A 13,574-nucleotide genomic window follows, 5' to 3' on the forward strand; every position below is an offset into this window, starting at 1 on the left:
GGATTATATTTTCATCCTTAATATTTTTATGATTTCTTTTAAATAAACATCTAGTCGTTCTATCACTTCTATTATGGGTTATGTAAAAATCGTGGCTTATACTCGTATAACCAATGCTGTATAGGATAATGAATCAAATAATTTTGGTAAAGATTAAAGAATAATATTGTTTATGATTTGAACATAATTTAAATTTGATAATCAATTATGTATCTATAAAATGGTTTAAAAATAACGCAAAAAGTGGCATTAAAAATTTAAAGTAATCCTCAAGTGGTGACAGTGATGTTGTGACGTTTTTCTGCTTTTAGGGTAAACTTGTTTAAGAGTCCTAAAAAATTGAAATATTTATTTTGATGTAGGAATAAATACAATGCTATTTTGTATAAATACATGTTGGTAATCACAGGAAAAATATATAAAAAATGTAAAATAAGACTTATACTGTAATGTAAGAAATAGTAAATAACAATGTGTAAAATATTTTATAAATTAAACCAGACATTATTATCAAATGTTATCGTTAAACATGACCTGTTTAGAATAAATATATAGTTGCTACATACGCTATCGGTTCATTTGCGGTCAGTGTATTTTTCTTTTCATTAGTGACCAATTATTTAAAATGACTTAAATACGAAATTAAGATAGTATATTATAAGAGTTCATTATATTCCTAAATAATGATAAATGATAAACGAAATATGTTGATAATCCGGTAAACGATAACTGAATAACACGTGGAAAATATTCCCCAATATAATTAATTGTACAACACAATTTTGTTCTATTCCAGCAGAGTATTAGTTTAATTGAACCCTTTGTAATGTATGTATTTGAGAGTTGAATGTATGTTAGTAAATTTATTATGTTTAATAGCTATTCTACACATTTTAATGTGCTTTTCAAATTCTTAGAAATGTCAGAAAAATGTAAAGATTAATTTGAACCATGTCCAGAAATATACCAAGTGCTACATCCAATTGACCACAAACGAATGGCAAATCTCGATTGAATTAGTTTATATAAAATGAGGTAGGTACATGGTTGACGCCTATATTTGACCTTAAACTGAAGGAACTACACTAAAACCAAGACACTATAGATCTTTGACTTATAAAGCGGTATATTTTATATTTGTTCATTTTTTTCACTAGCGAAGTCGAGTTCTACAGATATAGTCTATCTAAATTTAAATCGAACGTGTCCTAACTGACTGAATAAACGTAGGGCCCTAACTATGGTAGCTATAGTCTTAACATTTTGACACTATATGCCTTCATAGTTGGTATATTATACCATGTTAAAGCGCATTTTTTTAGGTACTTTATAACCACGTTTGAAGATATACATATATCAAGTGCCATATCCAATCCACCTCAGGTAAATTTCCCATTGCAACCGAATTAGTTTATAAAGTGAGGTAGACCGGTTACAATTTTCGTGTGACTAAGATACCTACTAATACTATAGGTGAAACCGAGATATACACCAATAAAATATCAATGTATTTTGTATTTAGTTATATATTCATTTTTCACGGGCGAAATCTAGTTATACAGCTACCTAGTATAATAAACTGTAATAAATAAGCTATATAGTCTGCGGTGGATCAATACTGAAATCTTCGCAACGAAGATTTTCCGTCAAACATCAAAAACGACGACGACGACGACAACGGCGGCGGCGACAATGACGACGGTCCGCGAAAGGTAAAATGCGTGGCGGATGAGGCGTTCATGACGTTGTTCCGGTGGCTGAAAGGGTACATGGCCTTTGACGGCTGACCGAAAACAGCGATCTCGCTTCGAACCGCGTCTCCGTGCAGCGGATCTTGCGGGCTGCGGTCGAGGTTGATGGCCACGAACCAACCGGTGCGCGTGGACAGCAGCTCGAGAGTGAACACGGCCGCGGCCATCGAGAACCCGCACACCACAACCGCGTACGTGGTATACAGGTCCGAGTTGCGGAGCTTCCGCTCCTTGCTGCCCAGGTTCAGAGGGCAAATGACCGCCTCCGGCAAGTCTTTGGTCTGCAAATGCCTCACGATGCCCGACTCCATGTACGACAGCATTCTGTTCGTATATATGATAGTAAAAATCGTTATTTTCAGTTTTAATTATGCTTAATATAGTATATATATACTATATTGTCGATATTGTCATCATATTGAACAATGAACATAGAACATACTATTTATACTATATATAGGATAATAGATTGGTAATATATTTTTAAAAAAAAAAACCAATAATTTGTATTAAAATCATAATTTCATCTAATTTTTATTCACACGTCAATTACAATAACTGTCATTTCACAATTTAACTGCATGCAGTAACTTTGTAATAATTGCTGTTTATATTTCATCATTGTATTTGTATAGTAATATTATTATAGTAGGTAGCTCATTTATAGACTATATATTTATTTACTTTTTTTTTTTTTTATTAATAATTAACCTATGGCAATATATGTCATTGGCTGGTTTTTTAGTAGGTTTTTAGCTGTGGAGGGAAGGGTAAGGTTGGTTTAGATTAGGAACACGCGTATATGTGTATCGCAAGGATTCGTCTCTAAGAACCCAGGTGGTCACCCATCCGGAAATTAAAACCAGCGGTTTGTCAGCGGGGCTGACACCAGATAACGTTTTGTGATTGAAACCAGAAACCGCTTCTCATCTCATCAAGCTAAAGTATGTGTACTTACTATTTAGTGTATAACTTAACGGTAATGGTTATGAAAAACAATTCAATAGAAGGTAAATTAATATTAGGTTTGGTAAAATCTAATAGTAATATATGATTTATGTTTACAATTTAATACAAGTTTTATAATAGGTATAGGGAATAGGGTATATAGGTATAGGTCTAGGATGTTTTAACCAAACCTTCAATAATAGTTAAAATATTTTTTCTCAGCAATAGTTTTAAGGAAAAAAATAGGCATCCCATCACCTTCTCATTAGCACTTTTTTAATTCGTTTAAGTATATTATGTAAATATTTATAAATATTAGTTTATGGAATTCACTAACAGTTTAAATATTATATATTTATATATATATATATATATATATATACAATAGTTTAAAAAATAACTATACCTACTTCAATAGTCTTCTGCAAGAGGAAACATATAAAGCTATTATTCATTAATTTTAAATATATTTTTGTTTGTATTAGATTACTCCACTAGATTTTGTTTCGAATGACTAATTAAAAATATATAAACATTTATTATATTCTAGAGTCTAATGCCTATTACATTATGTTATACTCGTAGATAATTGCGCAAATGAACACTTACATTGGATTGAAAAGTGGTGGTAAAATACTGTGTTTAGGATAAACAAATGACATTGATCTTGTCAAATATGGCTCTGAGGTCAACACATAGCGACACCGTTCCTTGTCATCCGTTATTGACCTTTCGATGTGCAACATTAAAAAATTCAGCCAATTCTTATCATGTAGAAGCAACGTCCCTATAATATTGTATAATATGAAAAAAAAAATGTTTATTCAAAATTAGGGTGGACATTTTGCTTTAAAAATAAGATTTACTGTTTATTTTTCTTCACGAAAACATATATAGATAGATACTTTTTTTCGCACATTTTGTTTCACTAGAATCATGTTAATTTTTTCAAACTTTGATACAATTTATTCATTTTTTAAACATAAAAAATATTAATTTTATTTGTATTATGAATGAAATTGTGAAATGATTATACTACAGATTATTTGATTTCTATTATTCTTATGTATATAATACTCCTAATATTAATAATATTATATACGTAGTTAAAAAATTGAAAACAATTAATAAATTATAGTTTAATTTGAAATTTTTATATGTGTGATCCAGTTGGTTGATAAGTTCTAAATTATAATTATTATAAAAATTACTATTTAATTTTTAATTTTAATTAATTTCATATTTGATGTTTTGTATACAGGCATACAGTAAATAGAATCGAAGGTATATAATTACATCTTGAAAATGTATTATAAATCAAAAAAAATATATATTTTATTTTATTTCTATTTTTTTATTTTTTTTATGTGCAACCCTCGGCAACATAGGCCATTGCGTGTGGGATGTTAGGGGTTGTTTTTATATATTTTGTTTATGGGTTTTTAAGCTGGTAGGGTCGTATCACGTGTTCGTGTATGTGTGACAAAGATATGTTGCTAAAAATCTCGGGTGGTCACCCATGACCCATCCGAGAGCAAGCAACTACAGCGGCTGGTACGTACATATACGTATATACATTCGTTTCCGCAGATTGAGCGTACAACTGCGCCTCACCAAGTCACTATATTTTATATTTTCTTTTCTTACCTGATAAAATGTATTTTAAAATTGTATCAATTTCGTCGATATTTATAACCATAAATTGACCATTTCCCTCAAACATTGATTGTTTGAGTGGCTTCAAATCGTTGCCCACCTTAACGATGTATTCGACGGCGCTACCCTCTGAAGAGATCCATTGGTACTCGCCATTCGCGATATCATCTATTTTTTTTATGGGTAACGTAAATTTTGAAAGTGTTAAAAATGCGGTCAAATTGGCTGTATAGAATGAAGTCAATATCATTATGAATATCCACCATGTGGCGAATATGAGTCTTGCCGAATCTATACAAACGTTTAGTTTATTGACTTAAAAGTGTTTAATTTTAAAACCAAACATCAGATACAGATATTCATCATTTATGATTTATAAATGATGTATTATTTATCTATATATCTAGATAGGACAGAAAGGTTTTTTTTTTCATATATGTACAGAAATTATATAAGAACGGCTTAAAGTAACACAGAATCACAAAAAATACTGCGTTTCTCGTTCCACCTGCTGTTACTATTTTAAGCGTTCTATATGTAAATTTAAATAATTATAATTATTCAAAAATATTTATTGCACTGCTGCGTTGCCCTTGCATGTCTCGACCAATGGGAATTATAATAAGTTCTTGTACTTATAATCACTAAATTAGTGCCTTATTATATTACTAATAAAATTTGCATTCAAATTCCTAATTTTTATTACCCAATTCGCACTTTTCCAGAATTTAAATTATGTTAAGTACGCTTTTAAAACTAAATGATACATACCTACATAAAAGAAACATTAATATTACCTACTTTTTATAGCAAATATAATAAAAAATATAAATATAAACGACTACTGATCAAAAATGATTGTACTATAATGAAACATATAAATATATAATTACTAATTAAGGGAGATTATAAAACAAAATTAATTAAGAACTATATGTATAATATTTTAACCATATAGAAAAATATTTAATGAAAGAACTTTACACAACTAAAATGATAGCATTTAAATTAAATTATTATTTCAATTAATGAAATGTTTGATTCATATTCGAGGCAAAAGTGAACTATATAGGGTATCTTTTTCAAAAAATGTTAAAACATGGCCAAATATAAAGGGACTAACCCTATATTTGCATCTTCATCAACACCACTTAACCCCTGTATATTATATAAGTAGATAATAATAACTATAGATTAATTCTATAGCTAATAACTTCAGCCATGGTAATAAAAGAATATAGTTGGAGCTAAATAATGTACCTACAACTACATCGATAGTTATTATAGAGCACATTATTACAACAGTTCGATATCCAAATCAATAGCGTTGTGTCATATATTGAAGATAATTAATAATTATAATTAGCCATCCGTTTAACGAGCTAAGTACGTACCAGTATCTGGGTTCAACGATGATCCTTGTTTCATTAACGCACCATATACGAACCAAACACACGTGGGTATTGGATATATTACCCCTGAATCGTGACCACAGAGTTTATGTCTTAACTTCATAATACCGTAAATAATTGGACCGACCGCTATCAGTGAAATCAAAATTAATAACCACACCTAAAAAGGCAAAATACTTAAGTTTTTGAGTTATAAATATCATAGATCAATAAATTATACATTTATGATTTATTAAGATAAAAAAATTTTTTTTTACATTTGACGCTTTAAAAAACCTGCAGTTATTTATTTATCAACCAACTTATATAATAAAAATTATAATTTTGTAGTATTATTACAATATTCATTAATCAATCATTAACATCTATATAGACTGATTTATAATAATACTACCTCAGGTTCAAAAGGTGCTAATAAACCAGATCCAGAAGCACTTTCTTTAGGTCTTTTCATAAGCACAACGTATTGAAATTGAGTCAAATCTATGCCCCATTTCACAAAATCATCCAGTCCCGGCAAAACTGGTATAAAAGCAGCTGCCATATCTACTTCCTTAAACAATATATATATAATATTACAAAATATATGTATATTATTTAAGAATAAATTGAATAGATAATTATATAAAAAATGAATTTATATTTTCCTAAAAATATGTATATGACATGCAAGATTTTTACAACGTACTACTAAACTCTAGTGGTGATGAGTTACATAAAAAAAAAAGCGGGTAAGTGGGTATTGCTCTTCTGTACATTAGGGGGTGGGGTGGACCTCTGACTAGGGTAGGTTAAATTTGAATGCAATGATAGGTATCATTGTATACGAAAAACGATTCTGAACGGAGACTGTTTATCTGTCTAGGATATATTATAGATTATTAAAAATTTTCAAATCTTAGATTTAAAAAGAACATTTTTAATGAATTTCTAGCTTAAAAATAATTTGCAAATTTTCGTGATTTTTACGTATGTTGTCAAAATTAAAATTTAAATGCTTGAAAAAAAAAATGTGACTATGCATTTCTTTTATTTTTCAACTGCTATTGTAAAAATATGTTAGGAGCCTTGTATTAAATTTTCAAGCTTTTCTACCCAACAAATAAATTCTTATCGATATTAATTCAAAAGAAACTAATAATGATCGATAATTGCATATGCCTATAAATAGTTCAACTTAAGTTTAAATTTTTTGAAAATTGCATGGTGGATAGAATATACTTATATAAACATTCGGTGAAAATTTCATGTAGGTATCTATGGTCATTTGTTTTAAAGTTACATCAAAAACCAAAATCGATTTTGTCGAAAACTGATTGTGCGTAAAATTTCCCGTTTTTCCCTTAATTTTTAGTTTGTTTATTCCGATTATTTAGAAAAATATTTAGAATTTTTTATTTTTGACCCCGAAAAGTACCAACTAGATTCATTTTCTGATCGAACGAAGTATTACTGAAGTCGAAAATTGGAGCACTTTTACTGTCCCAAAACGTGATGATAGACACAAAAAAAAATTTTTAAATTTAAAAAAAAAATCACACATCATGGTAAAATCAATACATTCCTCGCTCCGCTCAGAATCTAATACGTATTCACTAAACCAGTAAAATATGATCAACAAGTTATTGGCCACTAAATCATGTTTAAGGGACTTTAGAGACTATTAGAACTCTATTGATTAATGTTAAATGAATATAATAAAAATATATTGTTCATTAATAATTTATGTATAAAAATCACGAACTAAGATTTTATGGAGTGGAAACTTCGAATTAAAACTTTATTTGTATGTAGACCCCTTGTTAAATTAATAACTCTAAAAGTTATAAACTTACAGTGTTTTAGTATATTTTATTCAATTATTTTAATTATGCTATAGTTAGTAGTATAAAAAAAAGATATTAAACACTCTATATAAACGAGTTACTACATTCTACAACATTTACCTAATATGTATTTTGTATAATTATTTTGAACTTCATGTTTGATTGTTTTATTTTTTTCTTAATGAATCATATCAACAAAAAGTTTTTTATACACAGCTTATTTATATTAAATAGTTATTTAAATATAACTTTGCACTCTAATAAATTATGTTTATTGCATGTTGATAATCATTACAGGCATAAAGTCATATAGACAATATTTATATATTATACCTACTTTATTATAGATGTATTGATTTTAATTTATAATATTTTTAAACAAGTGACTATTGGCTATGGGTTAATTTTTGGTGTAATCAATTAAAATAATGAAAAAGTGTTTAATTTATAATGAAGTTAGTAATCGATGAAATATATTCAATAAAAAAATATTATGGGAACACATTTTAATTATGCATTAGGAGGTACCCATATCATTGTATTCCATTTCTATTGTCCTAATAGTATTTTTTACTGTTTAGTGAAAACATTATTTAAAATTTATATTTATTCAATTTATGCAAAAACTACCTATATCAAAATCCTGTTAATTTAAAAATAAGTAATATTACATATTATAATATGTACTATCTATATCAATATAATTTCTAGTAAAATATTTAAATTAGTATATTTCAATTGTCCACAATAAGTATTGACGGTATTGTCTATTATTATTGATAATTTAGTTTTTTTTAAATAACTCGATAAATATTATATAACTTGAATGAATTGACTTTATTCTCTTGAGATTGTTGTTTGAGAAATCCAAATAAAAATAAACTTGAACAATGCCCTTTTTTAAACAAATGAAATTATATTTATGAAAGTATAATTGTTTACACATAGCTTAATATTATATACATTTTAAGAAAAATATCATAGCAGGTCACCTATAAAGTTGTTATTTATAATTTTATAAATATTTATATACCTTTAATATTCAAGTCCAAAATAATAAGTCATCTATGTGAGATGTGACCAGAGTTATAGGTTTGAAATTATTAGACACTAAAAAAACTAAATATTTTTTTAAAAGTATTCCAATCACCCATGTTAATAAATATAAGAAAATGGAATCATTTTGTTTTAAGTAATTTGTTTTCTGTTGTCTCACCCCATTAATTAGCATATGGATGATACTGCCATTTTCATTTAACAATGTTTCTCTTGTTGGTACTACCACATCGTAAGTAAATCCGTACCGTTGACGAAGCGTTTCTACAATTTCAAATGCAATTCCGTGGCCGATAAGCGTACCGTTGATTTCTTTTGTAACCCAGCTCAAAGGTTTTGAATTCTGTGAAATAGAAAAACGTTTTAATTTATAAACTCTCAAAAAAATATTTTTTAGCTAAAACCACTTTAATTTTTACATTTACATAATTCTAAAACTAGTTTTAATTATTATAAGTTCACTTACTGGAAATGTGGCAATTTTCAACCGTTTACCCCTTAATATTTCGTATTGAATCTGAAAGTTGTTTTTCAGATCACACTGATATTCGGTACTATTCATGAATTTCGCTTTATGCTCAGAAACTAAATTTAATTAAATAAATAATAGTTATTGTTCACTATTTAGTATTTTAGTCATAAAAACTATTATAATGCATTTTTTCATTCTTGGGAAATAAATGTTAGGTACATTTCTTAATGCCATCAACGTTTTGTTTTAAAAGTTTTAAGACAACAAAAGTTCGTTTTCGTCGTCCGATTTCAATTTAAAAAATATTTGAAATTCTAGAGAACTGTCTATATATAGATATCGACGATTTCATATGGAACACTTAAAAATTATATTCTTATTTAATTTTGAACTGTAACCGAAAACTCGAAAATATGGATTTTATCAAATCATATTTCTAAAATATAAAAACTGACAAAAAAAGGTCTTAAGGTCTACCTCTCTTTCAATGTACAAATTAAATATTTGAACTACGCAGTACAGGAATATAATATTTTTGATCGGAAAACGGCATAATAATTATACATGCGAATTTAGCAACTCTAAACTTACTCCATTTCCACGGTGGCGGTAAAGTGATTTCTGTAATGTTCGACGGTGGCCAATTGGCGCAAAGCGCCAACAACAATGTATTGGTCAGCGCCATAGAATGTATAGTGCATAAAATTGTTAATTTCTTAGGAGCTCTGGCGATTGATGAGTGTCTATAAACTGTCGCCGTGTGTCCGAGGCTAACCCGGTGATTTATTTAGAGTTGTGCTGTCAAAACTGTCTCCTGCGTTGAATAAAATATGATTACACCGAAAGGATGTTTATTTAACCGTAACAATCGGTCACAAACATTAAATAGGTTTTAAAATAATGAAATGCATGTGTTAAATATTAACGAATAACGATTACTGTGTTAACGTTTTATAAGCTCATAAGAATACGTCATATATATATATAAGTACAAAGTGTCACAGAATAATTTAATGATGTGTAAGTTTATATTATTATTTGTTACATACGACTATATATACGACGCCCAGTATACCATGAATTATGGTCAAAACCAATACATTTTCTTTGATTTTGATTATTCAGGATGTACGACATTATAGTAAGCGCGGTTTTGATCGGTAATCAATTCCATGCATAAATGGTTTCGAATAATTATTTGCCAATATTGTGGCTGCATGCGATGGTGCACACTTAAATTTATTTGAATTCGGTCAAACACTCTGATAAAAATATTATGCTTTCAAGTTGAATAAACTGCGGTGTACATATCGACATATCGTACAGTTCAGTTCATTTGGTGCGTTTGATGCGATGAGAGGACCGTTTTTTTTGTCTTCTCTTTGATCTACCCGTACCTAACACCAAATTTGTTAGTTAGTATTTTTTCTCGTGGTTATGAGGGGGGGATATGACGCCACTGACATTTATAGATATCTGTATACAGAGTGAGCGGCACTTACTGTCGAGTGCCAGTTCACTTAATTTAATTTATTTAATCGCCTTTAATCTATCACGGCATTAATAGCTTTGATCATATTTGCATAGCATATTATCGCATAGGTACCTATTCTCATACACCAGTACCACTAGTACCAGGACCGTGTTAAGGGGGGGGGGTAGAAGGGGCACATGCCACTGGGCGCCTCGAGCTTCAGAAACCGCTGTTAGTGCTTATCGACCTAAATTAGTGCCCCTGGGTGCCATAAAGCTTAACACGCGACGGCCCTGAACAACACAAAATTTATTTTAAATGCTTTCCATAATTAAAAAATAGATTTTAAATTAATGAAGGCATTTATTGAAATATAAGACCAGAGACTTTCCCTGTTCTCATAACTTGTATAAGTTAACACCAGTTTTCTTATAATACTGACAATAAGAAATATATATTTTTAAGCATTTAATCTTTAATAATTTAATTTTGTGCAATATATACAACTATTCTACCATAGTTTTAGTTTATTTAACCAAAACAACATACTCTGTAGGTACAGCTATTTTCATAAATTTAAGAAAATCACCCCATTCTACAATAGATACTCAGAGGTCTTAAAAGACATAAATGTCTTATAACTTTACTATTAACTTTTCTTTTTACTTTATAATATCATATAAAATGATCAAATATCTTTTTGTCAGTTATTCAGGTTCAGCACATTTAGTATTACTCGATAATTTGAATGGAATTAATTTATTTTAACATGAACTTTATTGATTTTCATTACTAAAAATACGAAATTGTGATTTGAGATTAGAAATATTTCCACTATAATCAATAGAACATTCGCACTTTTTACAAAATCTTGATTTTTATTTATTACCAGGGTTCGGATTTGAAGGCAATATAATCAATAAAAAAAGCATTTAAAATGTAAAAAAAGGCAAATAAAGGCATTTAATTTATATAAAAAGGCAATTCATAAATATACTACAAAATAAAAAAGTGAACATTTTTTAAACACTTTCAATTGCATACATTTTGAGAAAAATACAAATTAAAAATTAAAACTGCATGCAAAAGAAACTAGTTGGTATTAAAAAAAAAATTATTGCGATCGACAAATGCGGGCGGACTGAAGAACAATCTTGAATCTACGCATTACGAACATATCTTAATCTTTAAATAGATGTACGGGTAATTTTATGGCCATACCAAATACTCGATAAGACGATATCGATAAATATTGCGAATAATAAAACCCATTTGTAGCGATAATACGCAAGCTGTGTATAAAATTATAAAATCAACTGAAAAAATTAAACACAAAATAGGCATTTATAAGTACAAAAGGTAAAAATGGCAAAAAGGCATTTATAAGTAAAAATGCAAAAAAAAATGCATCCATCGTCTAAGAAATTAAATGAAACACATTTTTGTATAAAAATTATTTTTCTATTATGATAAATAAAAGAAAGGCATTTGCCTTCAAATCCGAACCCTATTTATTACAAACACATAGGTAATCCTATAAATGTATAGTTCTAAACTTTTACATCACTATTATTACTTGAATTTAGGTATGCGAGTTTGGACCATTAATTTTAAAAAGAAAAATAGCGAAATAGCAAAATATTTGATATATAATATATATTATATATTATACATATATAATTTAGTATTTAATTCATGGGGTCGTTATTTGTGAATATTATAATCATAGCTCGTAAGCTTATAATTTAAAAAATGCCTAAATAATCAAAGTTATGCACTAAAAACTGGCAAAATACATAAGCATTGAAATGTCGCTTAAAAAGTGCATTTATATATACTAAAAATCTAAAACTATACCTATAATAAAAATATATAATATGTGGATTAAAAACAGAAGAAATCATAAGCAGTTTAATCATGAATAGCAAGAAATATCCATTCATAATTTAAGTTTTATTTTTAATCGTTTCATATTGCGACCGTTTCCATACATTTTATACAGTGAAAAATATAAATTATTACATTTTTTCATCAGTTTTTTGTAGTATTTTAATTTAAAAATGTATATCATCAATACAATATAATTATACAAATAATATCAATGAGAATATCAAAATTGTGAAAACTAATATGCCCAATAGAATTGAAAAACGCATAAACATGCCATATAGGCTAAATAATACTTCACATACTTAAGGGGGTTGGAGCATAGCATATTTTAAGGAGTAATATTTAGGCAGAATATATTACATGTTTATTTGAACGGTGTCATTGTGTGAGTAGTGAATGAACACTATTTCTGTAATGCTTTATCTGGGCAATTATCGCGTTGTCGTACCACCGCGCACCGCCTACCTATCAGCTGCAATACGCAGGTATTCTCAGAACTTATTTATTAATTTATTATGATGATAATAACCAAAATAAACTATGTTTATTATTTATACATATTTTATCTCCGTGTATTCTAAATCTAAAGGTTATAATGATGTTTCAATATAATACTAATTGCATATTAAAAAAGACGCAACAGAAAAAAATTATTAGATTTAAAAAACAATTTTAAACTATAGATCTATGTCATTTTGGTTAGCGCAAGCATTATTTTAGATTCTGAGCGGAATGTATTGATTTTACCATGATGTGTATTTTTTTTTTGTGCCTGTCATCACGTTTTGGGGCAATAAAAGAGCTTCGATTTTTGACTTCAGTACCTCGTTCGATCAGAAAGTGAACCTATTTGGTACTTTGGTGGTCAAACTCAAAAGTATAAAATTCTAAAATTGTCTAAATATTCGGGATAAACAAACCAAAAATTAAGGGAAAAACGGCAAATTTTACGCACACTAATTTTTCGACAAAATCGATTTTGATTTTTGATGTAACTTTAAAACAAATGACCATAGATACATAAAATTTTCACCGAATGTTTATATAAGTATATTCTATCCACCGTGCAATTTTCAAAATTGTTGTACT

At 28.3% G+C, this 13,574-nt stretch overlaps 1 protein-coding gene across 1 annotated transcript; it reads right to left on the minus strand.

Moving 5' to 3' along the window:
- Positions 1-12: 12 nt before the first annotated feature.
- Positions 13-9,896, minus strand: LOC107165912 (Ionotropic receptor 76b). Its single transcript, XM_089226021.1, has 8 exons — positions 9,713-9,896; positions 9,116-9,234; positions 8,810-8,992; positions 6,162-6,320; positions 5,750-5,927; positions 4,347-4,646; positions 3,309-3,486; positions 13-2,075 (listed from the first exon to the last, which is right to left on the minus strand). Exons 1-8 carry the CDS (start codon positions 9,804-9,806, stop codon positions 1,613-1,615), a joined length of 1,674 nt encoding a protein of 557 aa, XP_089082147.1. The 5' UTR covers positions 9,807-9,896; the 3' UTR covers positions 13-1,612.
- Positions 9,897-13,574: the final 3,678 nt, after the last annotated feature.

The sequence above is a fragment of the Diuraphis noxia genome, unplaced genomic scaffold (assembly GCF_037042655.1).
Source record: "Diuraphis noxia isolate RWA-SAM2 unplaced genomic scaffold, SU_Dnox_SAM2 contig0004, whole genome shotgun sequence".
Taxonomy (NCBI): domain Eukaryota; kingdom Metazoa; phylum Arthropoda; class Insecta; order Hemiptera; family Aphididae; genus Diuraphis; species Diuraphis noxia.